The 16,992-nt window shown below is 44.8% G+C and overlaps 1 protein-coding gene across 2 annotated transcripts in view; it reads left to right on the top strand.

Moving 5' to 3' along the window:
• Positions 1-10,452, top strand: part of SENP5 (SUMO specific peptidase 5) — a 38,438-nt gene extending 27,986 nt beyond the window's left edge. For both annotated transcript variants that reach the window (XM_075938068.2, XM_006138471.5), the window contains exons 7-10: positions 4,408-4,545; positions 7,282-7,365; positions 9,562-9,612; positions 9,708-10,452. In XM_075938068.2, the coding sequence (XP_075794183.2) occupies positions 4,408-4,545; positions 7,282-7,365; positions 9,562-9,612; positions 9,708-9,818 (384 nt within the window). In that variant the 3' untranslated portion in view covers positions 9,819-10,452. The remainder of the gene's footprint in view (positions 1-4,407; positions 4,546-7,281; positions 7,366-9,561; positions 9,613-9,707) is intronic.
• The last annotated feature ends 6,540 nt before the right edge of the window (positions 10,453-16,992 follow it).

The raw sequence follows: 16,992 nt of genomic DNA, 5'->3' as shown, positions 1-16,992 counted from the left end.
CGTGCTGCTGTGGTTGGCAGAGCAGTGGTTACAAGCTACGGCACTGGGTACAACACCAGTCCATACCACATCAGCACCGGAGCAGGTGGCAGCCACAGCAGTTATCAAGCACCTGGAAGCTCAGATGTCATCGGCCCCAACGGCAGCACCAGTGTCGGTTCCAATGCTGGCATCAGTGTTGGACTCTCGAACTGTACCGGCATTAACTCCAACGCCACAGACAGCGGAAACCCGGCACACTGAGGTTCAGGCACCAACTGGGCAGTCTTCATTGAGGCCATCCATCTTACCACCACCTGCACCGATCCCAGCCAGTGCCGGCATCCTACAGAGACCCTGCGGGAGGAGATAAGAGGGAGCAGCCCCTCCCTTTTGTTCCATTGTCCTCTTTGTTACATGACACAGCTGTAGCGGGTTCATCTGTGGCTCCAGCCCTCAAGGGTCCTCGGGTCCTGTACTAATTGTTGTGTAGAGTAGAGAGGTACCAGAGTGTAAAATTTTTTTTCTCCCTCCTCCTTGTTTAACACCCTTTTAGAGTACCTCCCTGGTAGCCTCTCAGCAAAATAATAATATAGTGTAGCCTCAGCAGCAGTTTTTGCAACAGAGCCACCAGGACGGCTTTAGGAGGAACCACAGCAGTGGTAGGAGGTATTATTAACCTTTGGGTCAAGCCTTGGGCCACCCTAAAGTACTTTCAGGTCCTTAACCAGCCTTTTTGAAGGCATGGCTGTGGACAGCACACCATATCAGCCACCAGATCCACCCCTGCTAATCTTCTCCTGACTGTCCCTTTTCTACCATTATTGATTCTGTATCACTACAAACCGTTGGGTACTCGGCAAGGTTGGCAGGATATTCTATCCAGTTTTCTTTCCTTCTGCCATCCCATCCCCCTACCCTGTCCCTCTTCAGGGACCATTTTCACGAGTAAATCCTTATCCAGGAGGAGAATTTGCTCCTACATCTAGGAGCAGTGGAGGAGATCTTTCGGGAACATTGAGACAAAAGGGCTTTACTCCTGGTATTTCCTAATATTGGAACCCATGGGCAGCTCAGATCTATACTGGTATGCTGCCCTAGACTCAAAGGATGCATACGTTCATGTAGCGATCATCCAGTCATGCAGAAAATACCTGAGGTTTGTGGGGAATGGGCTCCACTAACAATTTGCAGAACTCTTACACGGCCTGTCAGCGGCTCCCCGTGTGTTCACCAAAAGCATGGCAGTGGTGGCAGCTTTCCTTTGCAGACATCACATAATGCAAATGTTTCCATACCTAGACAACTAGCTGATCAAGGCCCAGTCCAGTGCTAAACTAATGGCTCAGCTGGCATTCAGGGCCACGTTTGACTTAGGTCTCCTTGGCTATGTCTACACTTGGTTTTTTTTTTTCGGAAGAGGTTTTGCTGATAAAAAGCCCCGTGTAGATGGGACCATTTGTCAGGAAAAAACTTTTTTGAAAGATCCTGTAAATCTTGATTTTTTTGAGGAATAAGGGATTTTGCGAGAGAGGGTTTTTTTCCGACAAATGGCCCCGTCTACACGGGGCTTTTTATTGGCAAAACCTCTTCTGCAAAAAGAATCAGAAGAAGATATGCAAATAAGTGCACCATTGCATATGCTCTTCTGGAAAAAAAAATACACTGCAGTGTAGGCATTTCCTTTGTGAATGAAATCTACTGTTCCCAGTTCAGAGAATAGAATTTATAGGGGCTGTCCTCGATTCAACATAAGCCGGAGCATTCCTCCCGTTCTCGAGGTTCAAAATCCTTGCAGATATTATTCAAAGTCTCCAGCTATACCCCTCTTCTATGGTGAGGAATTGTCTCAAACTACTAGGCCATGTGTCTGCATGCTCTGCCCACATCCAGCTTTTCTGCCAAAGGTGGTCTCCAGTTTCCATATGAGTCAAGATATCTTTCTACTGCTGTCTTACCCTAACCTGCATTTTAGTGCCACTCTCTTGATGTGCGTAAAGTGCTGGCTTTCTATATTGACAGGACATTGCCTTTCAGGAAGTCACCACAATTATTTGCGGTAGTTGCAGACAGAATGAAGGGGCAGCTGGTTTCCTCTCAACACATTTCTTCATGGGTAGTTTTCTGCATCTGAGTGTGTTTCTGCATACCTCCACCATCACGTACAGCATACTTGACCAGGGCCCCGGCCTCCTCCACTGTCTTCCTCACCTAGGTCCTTACTCAGGAGATTTGCAGAGCTGCAACATGGTTATCCACACCCACCTCGGCTGTACACTGTGCAATCACACAACAGTCTAGAGATGACATAGCCCTTGGACGTGCAGTGCTCCAGTCGGTGAAGGACTCTGACCCTACCTCCTAGACTGAGCTTGGGAATCGCCTCATTGGAATGCACATGAACAAGCACTCAAAGAAAAATCAGTTATGTACCTTCTTGTAACTGTTCTTCCAAATGCGGTGTTCCTGTCCCTTCCAATACCCAACCTCCTTCTTCCCCTCTGTTGGTGGAGCCGGCAAGAAGGAACTGAGGAGGTGGCAGGCTGGCAGGGCCCTTCTGTTGGCTGCTGTTTCAGCGCCCAAGCTGTCCTGCAACTAGCTTCTAGGGGAAGACTCTATTGTGCTCCCGAATGGAATGACATGAACGACACATCTCGAACAGTAGTTACGAGGCAGTACTTCACAATTTTTTCCTCTGTCGGCTGGTCTCCCTATCTGGATTACAAGAGGGAAGACTGTTGAAACGTGGGATAGGCAGCCTGGCCTACAGAGAAACATGAAGCTCTGTGGTAGCATTTCCAAACTGAAATACGTTATCGCTGTGAGTTGCTGGATACTGAATCTGTCCAAATATTTGTCTTGTTGGCATCATGTGTGTTACTTGCTAATGTTAATATGGGCCCTTCATTTCCTTACTGTAGATGTAATCCACCCCTCTCCCACTTTGTTCTGTAGCATGGAGACTCTGGTTCATACAAATTGCGTAGTGCTTTTAAAAACAGATAGGAATTGCCCTAAATGGAGCAGTCCCATTTAGTCCAGTGTCTTGTTTCTTCTGCATTTCTGGTGATATCTAGCAATATGACATCCTGTTGGGGGGCAAAAGAGAAGATTGAGGGGGACAGTGCAGTTGAAGACCAAAGCCGTTCCAATGCTTTGCATCCAAAAGAATGAAACTTACAAATGGGAATGTTCTAAAGTTTGCCATGGGGTTAAGAGCCTGCCCATTTCCCCATGATTTTTAAGTGGTATTAACCCATCTCCCTTGTTTGCCCGTCTGTGACCGCTAATAGTACATCTGCTGCTGGGTTATATAGCATAATCCAGTAATTGCATGTGCTGTGTTGTTGATACAGGGTGAGTTGTTTGCCACCTGTTCCTAATGTTCTTTTGTATGTAATAGCTCTTCATCTAAACCAAAATCAAGTGCATCGAGATCTGGAAACCTGCTTTGGCTTTCCACTTCTGCTTTTGCTTTGCAGTTCCCATCATTAGGAATTAAACAACCTCAGCATGTTATACCTTCCTGGCGGAACTGTTGTGTCTTCAGCATTAATGTGCTGTCATCTCTTGCCCAAAAATTCATGATTGCTGCTCCACATGCCCTCTGATTCTTCACTTGTGGGCTAGATCCGTTACTGATTTTGTTTGTATTAGTGTGGCACTGCAGAGCTGTAGTCACGTCCCAGGACTCGGGTGTGCCAGGCACTGTATGGTATAATATAGTAGCCTCCTCTTTCATTGACTTTGCAGTTAGGAGTCACAGCCTTTTTTTTATTGCTTATTGGACTTTATTACATGCATGTAGCATGTGCTAGGTCCTGTGCAGCCACAGGAAGACAATCTTTGCCTTGGAAAGTATCTCTGCCTCTTCTTTGTCAGAGCTGCAGTTCACTGGGCAAGAACAAAGTGCATAGTACAGAGAATAAGGGTCAGAAAAGTGCCTTGCCTGCTGTTTTTGTGTGGCTTCTTTGAGTCCTGACTGCTTCGTCTGCTGACCCATTTTCACTGCCATCAGTACTGCAGAGTTGGTGCAAATCAGCTGAGTTCTCACTGCAGAAACTTTGCTGCTGAAGATGTATAAATGACCTACCTTGATTGCATGTTGTGTTAGCAGCGTAAGTTAAAATGAGTCCTCATGCCACCCTCCATTCTAACACATAGATTGAGCGTGCTTTGTTGCAGTTGCAGAGGAAGACTAAATATGGAACCCCCACAGCGCTGTCCGTTATTTTATTTTTTTGTACTGCCACAATGTTTTGCATCTAGTAGAAGACCGAAACGTGTGACCGAAGTGCCCATGTGAAGAGCTCTTGCTGGGGGGAGGTGATTAAGGGAACTTTCAGGGTCAGAAGAGGGCTAAGATGTTTAAAACTGGCACGTGGTCTCTTACTCTATTTGGTAATACATAATTTTTTTGTTTGTCAGGTGGACTTGTTCAAAAAGACCCTTTTGTTAATTCCTATTCACCTGGAAGTCCACTGGTCCCTCATTACTGTGAACATCCCTAACCGAATTATTTCATTTTACGATTCCCAAGGCATTCATTTCAAATTTTGTGTAGAGGTAAGAGGAATTATTATAGTTACACTTAACATGTTTGAATCCTTGCTTTAAGAATTAAATGTTCATCCTTTCTGGAGTAAATCTAGGTTTTGGGGGCATCTTGCTTTATGTAATCTGTGTGCATGTACTAAAAATAAAATAAATGCTTGGCACTTACATTGTCTTCATCCAGTTCTGAAAGTGCTTTACAAAGGTGGAGGAAATGTATTACATTCTTTGACGGGGGAAACTGAGGCACGGGCCTCAAGGTTTCAATGACTTCGTACCAGACCTGGGAATAAAGCCAGGTCTTCCCTTGCCATATGCATACAACTAATCTGTCTCTAGCAAACTTTTTTTGTTGTGTTCTCTTCCTCCATAGCCCTACCACAAAAACAAAGGCTTAAAGCCTGATACAGTACAAGAAACCGATTGTTCAAAGAGAAAGGAGAGCCATTTCCACATCTTGTGAGCCAAAGATTGTTTTGAGCTTTTTTGGGGAGTGCAGGTACCAGCATTTTTTCTTAAGTGGTCGATTGAAATATGATCACGTATGCTGGTAAAGCATAGGCAAGTTGTTTGGTCCGGACTGACCAATTTTAGTGGCTGTTTTGCAAAGCTAGCCTAACTGCTTGCAAATACAGCAGGTTGCGGCTTTTAAGTGTGTGTAGTTGTCATCTTTTCTCTTCAGGCAGAGTGGCCGTGATTGTACAGAGAGCTCATAGAAAGGAGATCAGAATTAAAACAATTTCCCGTCAGCAGCTTTGAAAGATAAAGCTGACTCCTGAAAACTAGAGTGACCTAGCTGCATCACTCAGGGCTAATAACATCTTAGCTCCTTGTGTTATTGAGTTAGGTCGACCTAATCCCTACTGTAGACACAACTAGGCCCCCATCGGCCAAGCTACCACCTTTTGGAGTGGTAGATTAATTATATCCGTGAAGAAACCCCTTCCATTGATCTAGGAAGCATCTAGACTACAGTGTCAGCACTGCAGCAACAGCTGTGGCATAGATGTACTTCAATGTTTATAGAACTAGGGAGTTGCATGCTTGGTTGCTTCTCTAGGCCATGCTCCTTGCAGACACCAGGGGCTTCTTGTACCCCTGTATTCCCATTGTTTGTAAGGTCCCTGTGTGCCACATTCCCATCCCCCTGTATTTCAGGGACTTTGTGCAACTTTTGCCATGCCATGGTTTTCCATTCCCTGCCAAGGATGGGGAACCTCAGGCCCAGGGGCCAGATGTGGCCCCTGGCTTGCCTGGATCCGGCCTCTGAGGCTCAGGGCTTCCACAAACCCGAGTATTAGGGAACCCATGATGGTGCTGTGCCTCCCCCCCTTCCCCCCCCCATTGGGACTAGAGCAAACAAGATCTACTAAACTGGTTCCCCCAAGGCTCTGCTTCATGAGGAGAATGTGGGGAGTGTCTTCACGGGCATGTCAGTGAGGGTTTGTGTGTGTTTTTTTGCTTCTCACTTGTGTGCGATCCCCAACTCATTTTTCTGTGGGTCAGCGGCCCCCGACCCAAAAAAGGCTTCCCACCCCTGTGCTAGACGATCTACATTTCTGTCATCGAGAAATTCTTTGATTTGCAGAGAATTACAGAGGCGGTTGAAGCCCTGGCTCTGCTACATAGATGCCAGGGGCTACCTGTGTTCCCCATTGCCCTTTTTGGATTTTCTGATTTTTCCCAAAATTGACGGACATTAGGGATGTAATAGTGTAATCAATTAACCAGTAACCAAAACCTTATAGGTTAATGCTTTAGACCAATGGTTTCCAATCTTTTCGCGCATAAGGACCCCTTTTCAATCTATTAAAATTTCATGGACTACCCCCTCCCTGCAGAAGGGGGGGGGAGGGAGGGAGGGAGAGGAAAGCAAGAAAAAAGAGAGGGGAGAAAAAGAAAGGATCGGGCCTGCTGCCATGGGCCCGATCTTTATTTTTCAAACGTTCCAGGGACCCCCTGCAGTACTGTCATGGACCACCAGGGGTCCGCAGACCACAGGTTGGGGACGGCTGCTATAGACTACATGCATTTCCCTCCCCTCCACCAACCAGTACATTTTTAACAGGCTTACCAGCAGCCCGGCTCAGTCCTGGCTCACTTCCGGGGAGCCCCCGCCAAACCCGTGTTGCTGCAGGGTGACAGGTGGAGCTGGTCCGCGAAGGGAGCCAGTGTAAAATCCAGCTCTCCTCACAGAGAGGATGAAGGCTGTCTGATGAAGAGGCAGCAGCCCCTGTCTGGGGGCGGGATCTGTGCTCCTAGACCCAGCACAAGCCGAAAATGAGCCGGGCTGACTGCCCGCCTGGCTCCTAATACACTTTAAATGCAGAGCTGCAGCAGGGGTAGGTCCTGGACCTATTTTGAATGGGATGCAGTGATCAAAAAGTTATCCCGTAACATTCAAAGAGAAATACTATCAAATATTGTGTGCAGCCAATCTGATATATTCGAACTGGGCAAGGGTAGGCCATTTAGTCTAGTGCATATCCCTGTTCTCCACAGTTGGTTTTTCTAGCACTTTGCCCAGTCTGTTTTTAATTGCCCCAAGCGTGGTGGGGTTTCCACTGTATCCTTGCATGGATCAGAGGGGCCAAATTCAGCAGCGCCCACTGAAACCAGTTCTTTCTTTAACCCGTAGAGCTGAGTTAAGCACAAGGACCAAACTGTCCTTGGTTAAACTTACCTGTGTGCTTTTTCTCCTTGGCTTTAATTTGTGTGTGATGGTAAGACCATGATTTTCTTTTTAAGAACATCCGTAAGTATTTACTGACTGAAGCAAGAGAGAAGAATCACCCTGAGTTTCTCCAGGGATGGCAGACAGCTGTTACAAAGGTAAGTGCCAGCCCTCTAAACCCAAGTGCGAATCTTCCACAGGCATCGTTTCCTGAGTGTGCTGCCTTCGCTTTTAGATCCATGTTATTAAAGAAGCAGTAAGTATTTATTTTTAAATGAACAAGTCAAGGCTGGATAACTCAGACTTGCTAGTAGGCTCTTCGTTGCTGGTTCAGGTCCCATCAGCCCTTTATCTCCTGTTAAGTGAGTTGGTGATCTCAGCCCGGACCCTGGTGGTGAAGTTCTTCCCATTGCAAAGCCACTACAATCAGCACCCATGCTAGCAAAGTGGTAAAGAAAAGTAGAGGCCGGCTTCTTTCATATTTAGAGGTGACTGCTCCAGACAAAGGTTGAAGCACATCCGCTGGGGATAGCAGGAGCTGGAAAACAAGTACTGCTGTGGATAGAGGGCTTTGTGCATATGCTGTGGAGAGACAAAGTGCTTTGGTCTTCAGGGCTGTCAGTCTGGCACATTTCACCAGCACTGCATTCACTAACAAATAAACTCTGGCAGCGATAAAAGGGAACAACTTGTGTGAAGTGCGAGTGAGGGACTTTGTGACTTGCATAACTGTCCCATTGTGGCGCTGAGGATATAACGCAGGTCATTCAACATTAGACAGTCCCCCAACACTCATGGGAGACATTTTTAGGTGCCAATGCAATGCTGAGAAGATCTCAGGTACACATCTCCTCCCTTATTTCTGCGTAGTCCTGTTTGAGATGGAGGATGTTGGCTCTAAGAAAGTATCATTTTTCTTTCGGCAGTGCTGCGGATGTGAAGGAAATTTTAATGTCTGAGAGCTAGTGAGTTGAAAGCACTAAAAAGAGAGAGAATCTGGCCCAGCCAGGAAATTAAAAGTTGTCTTTTGGGGTGGGTTCATTGCATCTCTTCAGGCATCATTCCGGGCCAGCAGCCTTGCAGTGTGCAGGCCCACTCACCAAATCCTTGCGTTCTCTCGGCCTGCCCACAAATTGCTCACTGCTTCTTTCAAGATCTGAGGGGAGGATGGGAATCTGTCCTGTATAGCCCAAATACCTAGGGAAACATTTCTCTTGCTTGTGTGAGTTTGCTGATGACTTTTACTGTCTTCTTTACTCAGGTCAGACTTAATGTTAAAATATTTATTTAGCGTAATTGAGAGGAAGCGATCCTCAGTTGGTCACTAAAAATTAGCTACAGGAGGGAACACTGTAATTTGTCTGTCATAAAACATCTTCTCTCTTAAATACGGGTTGTACCTCCCTAAACCGGGTCTCTCTGGTCCGGCAACATCTGTGGTCCAGGGGCAGGGAGGCCAGTAGTGGGCACGGGGCTCAGACAATGCCGGGAGCATAGCACCAGAGGGCTCAGGCGGTGTGACTGGCAGCCCTGTGGCAGTGGGTATGCCAGTGCAGGGAGTTCCAGTGACACACCCAGGAGTCCCACAGGAATCCCATGATGCAGGGGGCTCTGGTCATTTGTACAGAGCCACTCCCTATAGCGATGTGCTATGTAAGGAGAACTTAGGGTTCTACTGGTAGCACATCACTACAGGGAGCAGCTCTGTATGAGCCACCGGCAGTGTAGCCCGGAGCATGGCGGGGAGTCCCATGGTGTGGGGGGGGAGCCCTGCGGCAGGGGCCTCTGGCAGCATAAGGAGTCCCACAGCAGGGGCTCAGGCAATGCGGGGAGTTCCAATGGTGCAGTCAGGAGGATGGCAGGGGCTTAGGCAGCGCAGGGAGCCCTGCAGTGCAGCTAGGAGCCCTGTGCAGCGGGGAGATCAGGCTGTGCAGAGGGGAGTGCTGGGGCTGAGAAGTCCAGCCAGAGCCAGTAGCACAGCTGGCTGAGGGCTGTGGGAGCCAGCTGGGGACAGAAGCAGAGTTGGCGGATGCCTGGGGGGCCGGTGACAGGGGACCTTCCCTGGTCCAGCAAATTCCCTTGTTTGGGACTGGCCAGTCCCAAGGGTGCTGGACCACAGAGGTCCATCCAGTACTAGGCATGATCCTAACAAGATGCTGAGTTTCTCGCTTCCTATGACTGGGCCTGAAATAAGTAATTGCAGCTCAATTTGTAAGTGCCGCAGAGTGACCGGTTTCAATAAAAAACTCACTAATTTTGCAAAATCTCATTTTGGATTTTAATTAGAACTTTGAGTGAAAACTGAAAGAGGGCCAATAAGACACTTCACTTCTTGTATCTTTTTCCTCCCTCAGTGCATTCCACAACAGAAAAATGACAGTGACTGTGGGGTTTTTGTGCTCCAGGTAAGAGTGTAATTTTAAAACGGTCTGTGCCTTTTTTCTTTGATTTTTCTCTTGTGAATTCTCCTGTTTCAATTAAGCCTTTTCGTTTTCCTCAGTACTGCAAGTGCCTCGCCTTAGACCAGCCTTTTCAGTTCTCCCAGGAAGATATGCCACGAGTAAGAAAAAGGATTTACAAGGAGCTGTGTGAGCGCCAGCTAATAGACTAACAATTAAAAAAAAAAAGTCAAGCTATTTATCTGGCATTTCTGAAGATTCCAGCTGGTGTTTGTGTACTTGAATTTCTGAAAACTTCCGTGAATTGCAAACAACTCTCAGCTGAGTGGTGTGGCCACTGTTACCTCAACTTTTTCTGTTCTTTCCCTGGCAGGACTTAACAGAGCTGCCACAAAATATTCCTCATGTCAGTTTGGTTTCTTCTTTTATGTTTTTTTCCTGTATTTAATATTTATTATCTAAGCATGCATATAGGCAAAGCATGCAACTAAAAAAAAAAAGTATAAAATTGTAGATTTGGTGCACCTTTGAAATGTAGCTAGAAATGACAGAATACAGGTTAAAAATTTGTTTGAAAACATAAAGATGCATGATCCGTTCTCTGACGCAATAATGCTTTGAATGTATCAAAAAATTCAATGCCATAAAAGAGCAGCTAGAACTTTTTTTTGGGAACTCAAATTATTCCATTTTTCTCATTGTGGCTGTGTAGTACTGAATTCCCACTTTTTTGGGGTGGGTGAAGGGGCTGCCTATAGACTGCCTATCTAAATCTGCTTATTTGTGGAGACCCCCTTTGAACAGAGTTGAAGTCACCAATAAAAAATTGTTTTCTGTTAACATTTATCTAGCTGTCATTATCGCCCCCGTTCCTGGTGGTTGAAAAGCAGCCTTTGCACAAATGAGACGTCAGCACTTGACTGTATAATAAAACATATGGAGATATTCAGCTAGTCAAATTGACAGTATGTTCATATGGGTTTTGGGAGCCTTGGTGATTGAGCATGTGTCTTGGAATGTTAGAGGGAGAACTATGAAACTGACCCTGAAGATGCAAAATTTAGTTTTAACCTAGGATTTGGTAACTAGCAACTGTTCAGCTCTTAGCCTACTTATAAAATTTACCTAAGATGAAGTGGTATGTTTGTTTGTTTCTCTTTAGCCATCTTCCATCCGTGTGGGTCTTCTGAAACTGTTCCCTTCTAGCTAGTCTGTCCATCCCACTTCCCTTCATCCTCAATTCTAAAACTTTAATTCAGTCAAATCTTTCTGCACCTCTTCAAGGTACTTGACTACCTTAAACTCTCTTTTCATCTCCTTTTTGTTTATGAATTGTAGTGTGGTAACACTAGCAACTCTAGGCTTAGACCATGGTTCCCTTGTGCAAGGTGCTGTACCCACACAACAAGAAGACCTAGTCCCTGGCCCCAAAAGCATCTAGTCTAAGATATACTAGAGGCTCGATCCTGCCTCGCGTGGTAGGGGAATGTCAGAAGTGCAAGACAAGGATGCATGGAGATCAGATGCTGCATTAGAGACATCACTACACCAACTCCTAGGAGCAGGTTTGAGGCTGAACAGGAGAGAGCATGTAACGAAATGACTCTACGCGGCATCTCCTTGCCCACTGCCTGACCAGGCTCTGCTGCCCCCCCTTTTTTACACTCTAATGTTTTCAAGTAAGAGAGTAGGCCCAGAGGGGCTGCTCTGTGCAGAGGATTATGCTCTAGCACTTTATCTTATTTTGAGCTCATACATAGTGCAACAGCCTTGTGCTCCCAACCGTAAACTACACAAGGGCTTGCAGCATCAAGCTTTGGGTCTCAATTCAGCAAGCCTCTTAAGCATATGCTTAAAGTTAGGCCTTTGCTCAAATGCTTTGTTGATTTGGGTATTGGATGAGCACCAAGAAAAGTGTACTTAGTTCAAGGTCTAAGTAGTTACACCTTCAACATTTAAACTTTGTGCATGCTTGCTTAGGAAAGCATATGGATTTATTTAAGCATTCCCTTGCATTGTTGTGTATACACCACCCGCATACCTGTCATAGTGTCTGGGATCAAAAACTACAGACTTTAAACAAAAATGAAACTTAGCCTAGTATCACTGTCCAACGCTAGTGAAATGCAAAAAATAAATGGTGACACATTGTTTTGATTTTAGATGTCAGCTTTTGTAATTCAGGATACCGATGAAAGACGAGGCAACTTTTAAAAATGGAATTATGATGTTATGCCACTTCTCCGAATGTGAGATTCCCCAAGTTAAGTCAGTTCTCGATCAGATATGATAGGGGACTTTCATAGCAGCATCCTTGTCCATGAGTATTTGATTTCCTAATTCACTGGAATCTTTGGCCACTGGATGCCCTGCGACACCTGTTTTGAAACCTTTTCTTATCAATGTATCCCATCCTCTATTCTCCATAGGACCAACTCCGAACACCCTCCCATTTAGAGTATGAGAAGGGCAAGATGGTTACGACCCCCAGTTTGAGAACCTCTTATCTAGACTATGCCTAGATCAAGTGGTTCTCAATTGTTTACCATTTTGGGCCACACCATGTATATACTCCCTGTCTTGCCCTCGGGATATCACATGGGTGGCAGGTCTGTGCTGATTGGGCTGCAAGTGACCTCCAGATGTTGGTTTGAGAGCCACTGGCACAGATGATCTTTGAATTCAGAGTTTCCCATTCATGGTTTAGATATTGGGCTCCAGTTGATCTTTCCTTCTGGCCCATGATTTGATGCCTCATTGTTAAGAGCCCAAATTCGATGACCGTAAATGGGGAGGGGCCTCGGCCATAGCAAAGCGCTTTTATAACCCTCATGTTTAACTGGAAAACAGATGCATTGAAATGTGTTAATCTATGCACCTCTCTCCCTTTAATAAAAAAGGGATCGTGCTGCTTTAATCTGCAGCCTTGTGACATTTCCAAAGTGGAGAATTAGATGCACGTTTCTCTAAATCCATCTATTTGCCAGCTTGTCAGCCAGTCCCTTATTGAGAAGGATACTAATTTCAGTTGATTATGGGGCATAGTAAAGAGCAGACACTCAAATATGCAGCTTAACATTCCAATGAGGAGAATCTGAAAAAGGAATGCAAGGGAAAGTTGAACCAGGGTATTAAATGCACACTTTACTTGCATAATTGTTAGTGTAGGTCTGCAATTCATCATGGGCATTCAGAACATGACACACTGGAGTGTTTACATTGTGGAACTTAGGCAGTTTTAAGTCTTGTTCAAGAATGCTTCTGATGCTTTAAAGGAGGTAGAGTTCATAACCTGCAGTCAGTTTGCGATTTCATCTAGTGCTTCAGATCTGTGGAGAGTGCCTTTATTATAAGAGGCACATTTATGTGGCTGTAGTTAAGGCTGTCAGCAATTCCATTAATGTGGTATTTTAGAGTTCCATAAATTACTCTAAACCGATTTGTCTAATACATAACAAATACCACGACTTGTTCTGCAGAGATTTATCCAGTCAATAGTCAACCTATACTCCAACCATGACATGGGGGCTTCACCTCCCTGGGGATTGGTGGTATAACTCACTCCCTGAATGGTAGCGCATGTAAACCACTATTGACAATCAATTTTTATGCCCTATTTTCAGTGTGCTTGAGGAGAATCTCTAGTCTAAGATGACAGGCTCTGTAACTAATGTAAATCTACATTAAAAAAAATTGATTCCACAAGGTGCTTAAGAATGTATCTTAGCCCGGGTGTGGTCTTCCTGTCTGTAAGTACCTTGCTAAACGAAGGAAGAACCTTAATACTGACAACATGCTGCCATTCCACTTTTCCCAGGCCCGTTTTTCGGGTGAGATTTTGTGCATATTTGAGTATTTCCCTTCTAGTGATTAGGGACACCTGGAAAAACTTCCTTGCTTTTGGTAGTTTGCATTTTGTCTTATCTCTGTCTCACCTTTATTTCCATAGAGTTTTGAGTGTTTGTCATTTTGGCCATTGTTGTTGGCTCAGGTTAAGATGGAAACTTAAAAGCAAACCTTGGAAAGTGGCTTGGATTCATAAATGTGTTGTGATTTTGGGATATTTGGGTGTTTTAGCAGTATATGTATATACTAATGTTGAGCACTGTCCCTAACAATTGGCTTTTTGAGTAGTGTGTGTTCACCTTCACAATTTTTAATACAAAATTATTATTAAGGGAATGTTGACAGGAGCTCACTCAGTGGAGAAATGTCTCAATTTGATTAGCTCAGCTCCAAACTCCAGACATTTTTAACATATTCTATAGAGCTGCAATGTTACAACTTTCTGTAGTTTGAGCTGTGACCAATTTACAAAATGAGGCCCCTAATTAATATGCATTAAATAGAAGAAAGCTACCTAAAGGAGACATCTATCTTATAACAAGTAGAAACTTAAACAATATAGGTCTGTCAATAGAACAGGTAGAACTTGACTTGCTTTTACTCCTTTCTTTTTTATATGAAAGAAAAAAGCACTGCTGGTTAATGTGGTTGTGTAGCTTTAGGGTTAAACTGCACATTTCTTGCTGAATGCTATAAAAATGTACAGGGATTGAATTTGTGGCAAATGGGAAAAATGACGGCTTAGTAAGAAATGTCTCTTTAAGCTATTAATCATCTGGCAACATCCTTGTCTTTATTACATTCATAATTTAAAAACCCTTTCATGGAGGAAATGTGGATGCTTGTTAAATATATTCTTTCAGCAGAGAGTACTAAGACATCAGATCATTAAAATACAAAATCATAAGAGACACTAGAGTCTTGCCAGAAACAATAATTACTATTTATATGTAATAGGCATCAAGAGCAAAAGAGATGAGTCTGGCTTGCTTGTGCCTGAATTTAATGGATTTTTGCAAGCAACAGACGAGAAGGATTTGGGGATAAAATTTAGTCATCTGGACGTGCAACAACACTCAACCTATATTGTTGGAAACCGAGTAAAATATCTTGAAAAATAAACTACCGGTAGTTTCCTCTGAACACAAGCAAAGTAGCATGTGGTGAGGAGTCTTTTCCCCTGAAATTCCAGGCAGTATTCATTCCTGTGATGATCAGATTTGATTCAGCTGACGAGTGCTTATTTTGTCTCCTCAAACACGGCCTTAGTTTACTCTTTTTAAGATCCCCATTGTTTCCAAAGAGACGGTGCACTCTCGAGTTTGTTTCCACAGCTCTAAGTTACTGATGCTTTTGAAGTAGGGGAGAGGTTTTGAAGTTATGGAGCCCTTAAGCAGAGCACCCGGAGGATGGACGTTTAAAGATGTATGAATTGTGTAGCCACATAAAGGACCTTTAAGAATGGAATTTAGAGTACAAGGTAAGTCCCTTTTTTTTGTTTCTGTTGTAGTGCATATAAAGCCCATTCTTCCTAACAAATCTTATGGGGAAGTAAAATGTTCTAACAGAGAGCTTTGTAGGGTGGAGTTTAATGGAACAATCATTGAAGCTGGGCTGCCCTGCAGTCTCCCTAAGGTCATTAGAGACCTGGAGCAGCTGTTCTGGTGCCCTTTACAGAGGGGGGAGGTATGTGGCGCCAAGACACTGCCAGTCCTGCACATCTGGATCATAAAGTTTTGTTCACTAGTGAAATCTTCACTGCTTACCTAGTGTTTGTAGTTCAAATAAACTGACTCCTTCAGCAGTAGTTACAGCTGAAGAGGGAAAACTCCCTGTCCATGGCCCTTTAGAAAATTTGTCTCTATCTAGCATGGAGGTGTGAGGGCATCCATGCTACAGCCAAGGCATTGGGAATGGAGCACCATGTAGGCTGGGACCTGCCAGAGAATTAAACTAATTCCTACTTCGGTTTCCAAGTACTTGAATGTCTTTAAAATTTTGTTTTAAACTGTCCCACTTGCAGAGATTTTGCTCCCTTTAAAGAAATACCAACTTCTCATGTTCTTCTTGGGTTGTGTATAGTCGAAGACTTTTTTAAATGTAAAATGAATGTAACATTCCTGATTTTGCTTTGTTTCTCAGCCAGTTGGTGCACCAGTCTCAAAACCACCATTTTATAGGGCAGAGAGTAGACATAGAGGCATGTTTCCATGCAGAGTTTTGGAACGGGATACCTTGGGGCGGGGGGGAAGTGGATTAGATCGGTGGGCCATTTTTTCAGTTAAGCAGGTTTTTTTTCCCTCCATAAACTTTAACGAGCCTGATTTATGCAGATTTAAAAATACTAAAATCTTCAGCCTACAAAAAGACTGCTTGAATTTTGTGGTAGTTTTTAGAGCAGTGGGGCTGACGGCCTCGCCAGGCCCCTGGGCAAGAGGGTCCCTACTCTGCACCCCTGGAAAAGGGTGGAGCCTTTGACAGAAGGAGCGGGGCTGAAGCTAGGCAGCCCTCTTCACCACCTGGAGAGTGCCGTGCCTCCCACAAGCATCCCTCATTTCCACCCAGAGCACACCCTGCGGGGCTTCAGCAGCAATTTAAAGGGTCTGGGGCTCCTTTTGTATCACTGGACTCTGGGGCAGCTGTCCTCTTTCTTCTCCTCTCCCCCTATCGGTGGACCCGTTTTAGACCTTTTCAAAGACAATGTTTTGCATGTCTCCTAAAAATACAAATGCTCCTATTTTTGGTGATCTAGTTTGCAGCTCCTTAAAGCAGCGGTGGGGAATCTTTTTGGCAGTGACCAGTGTGCCTTATAAGCCAAGTACCCAGGAGCGATTAAGGTGCCACCCAGCTGCTTAGCAGAGCACCCTCAGCTGACAGCATGTGTTTCTACTGGTCGTGCACATCCACACATGCCTTAGTGCACATAACAAAATTTATTCCTCACATGGGAGGAAAAAATTAGAGGGAACACTGCCACTGACCCCCAGCAAAACAGTCGAAGGCCACAAACAAGTGAGAAACAGAGATAAAACAAAAAAAATCTCACTGACTTGGTCCCCAAGTGAGAAGGAAAACAAACCAAAACTAACTGATCTAGCTTCCAGCTGAAAGACACACCTCATTCACACTCAACTTGATGCACTGTGGCTCTGCACATGCTACTCGGGAGACTTGCTGCAGGACTGGAGTGTGAAAGCTGGCTCATGCCGCTGTGCAGGAGGTGGAGGGGAGCCCCAAGTCTGGCGGCGGACCAGGTCAAAGTAAACCAGAGACCAGATCCAGCCTGCAGACTATAGGTTCCCACCCCTACCTTAAAGCAATCTGGCTTCTGGTGGATGAGTGCTCAGTGACTTCTGAAAATTGGTCTCTTAAAAAACATGTTGGGTACCCAAAGTCACTAGTCACGTGAAAATCTTGGTCTACATAAACATGTTATTGATATGGCTCCATCCCTGCTATGAGTTTGTTGTAGGGTCTCCCTCAAAAAAAATTTTTTTTTTGACATTTTACAGTCTCTATTCATACGTGATTAAAAACGAT

The sequence above is a fragment of the Pelodiscus sinensis genome, chromosome 10 (assembly GCF_052426305.1).
Source record: "Pelodiscus sinensis isolate ZL-2025 chromosome 10, ASM5242630v1, whole genome shotgun sequence".
Taxonomy (NCBI): domain Eukaryota; kingdom Metazoa; phylum Chordata; order Testudines; family Trionychidae; genus Pelodiscus; species Pelodiscus sinensis.
Note: the sequence above shows the minus strand (reverse complement) of the source record. Positions and strands in the feature narration are given on the sequence as shown.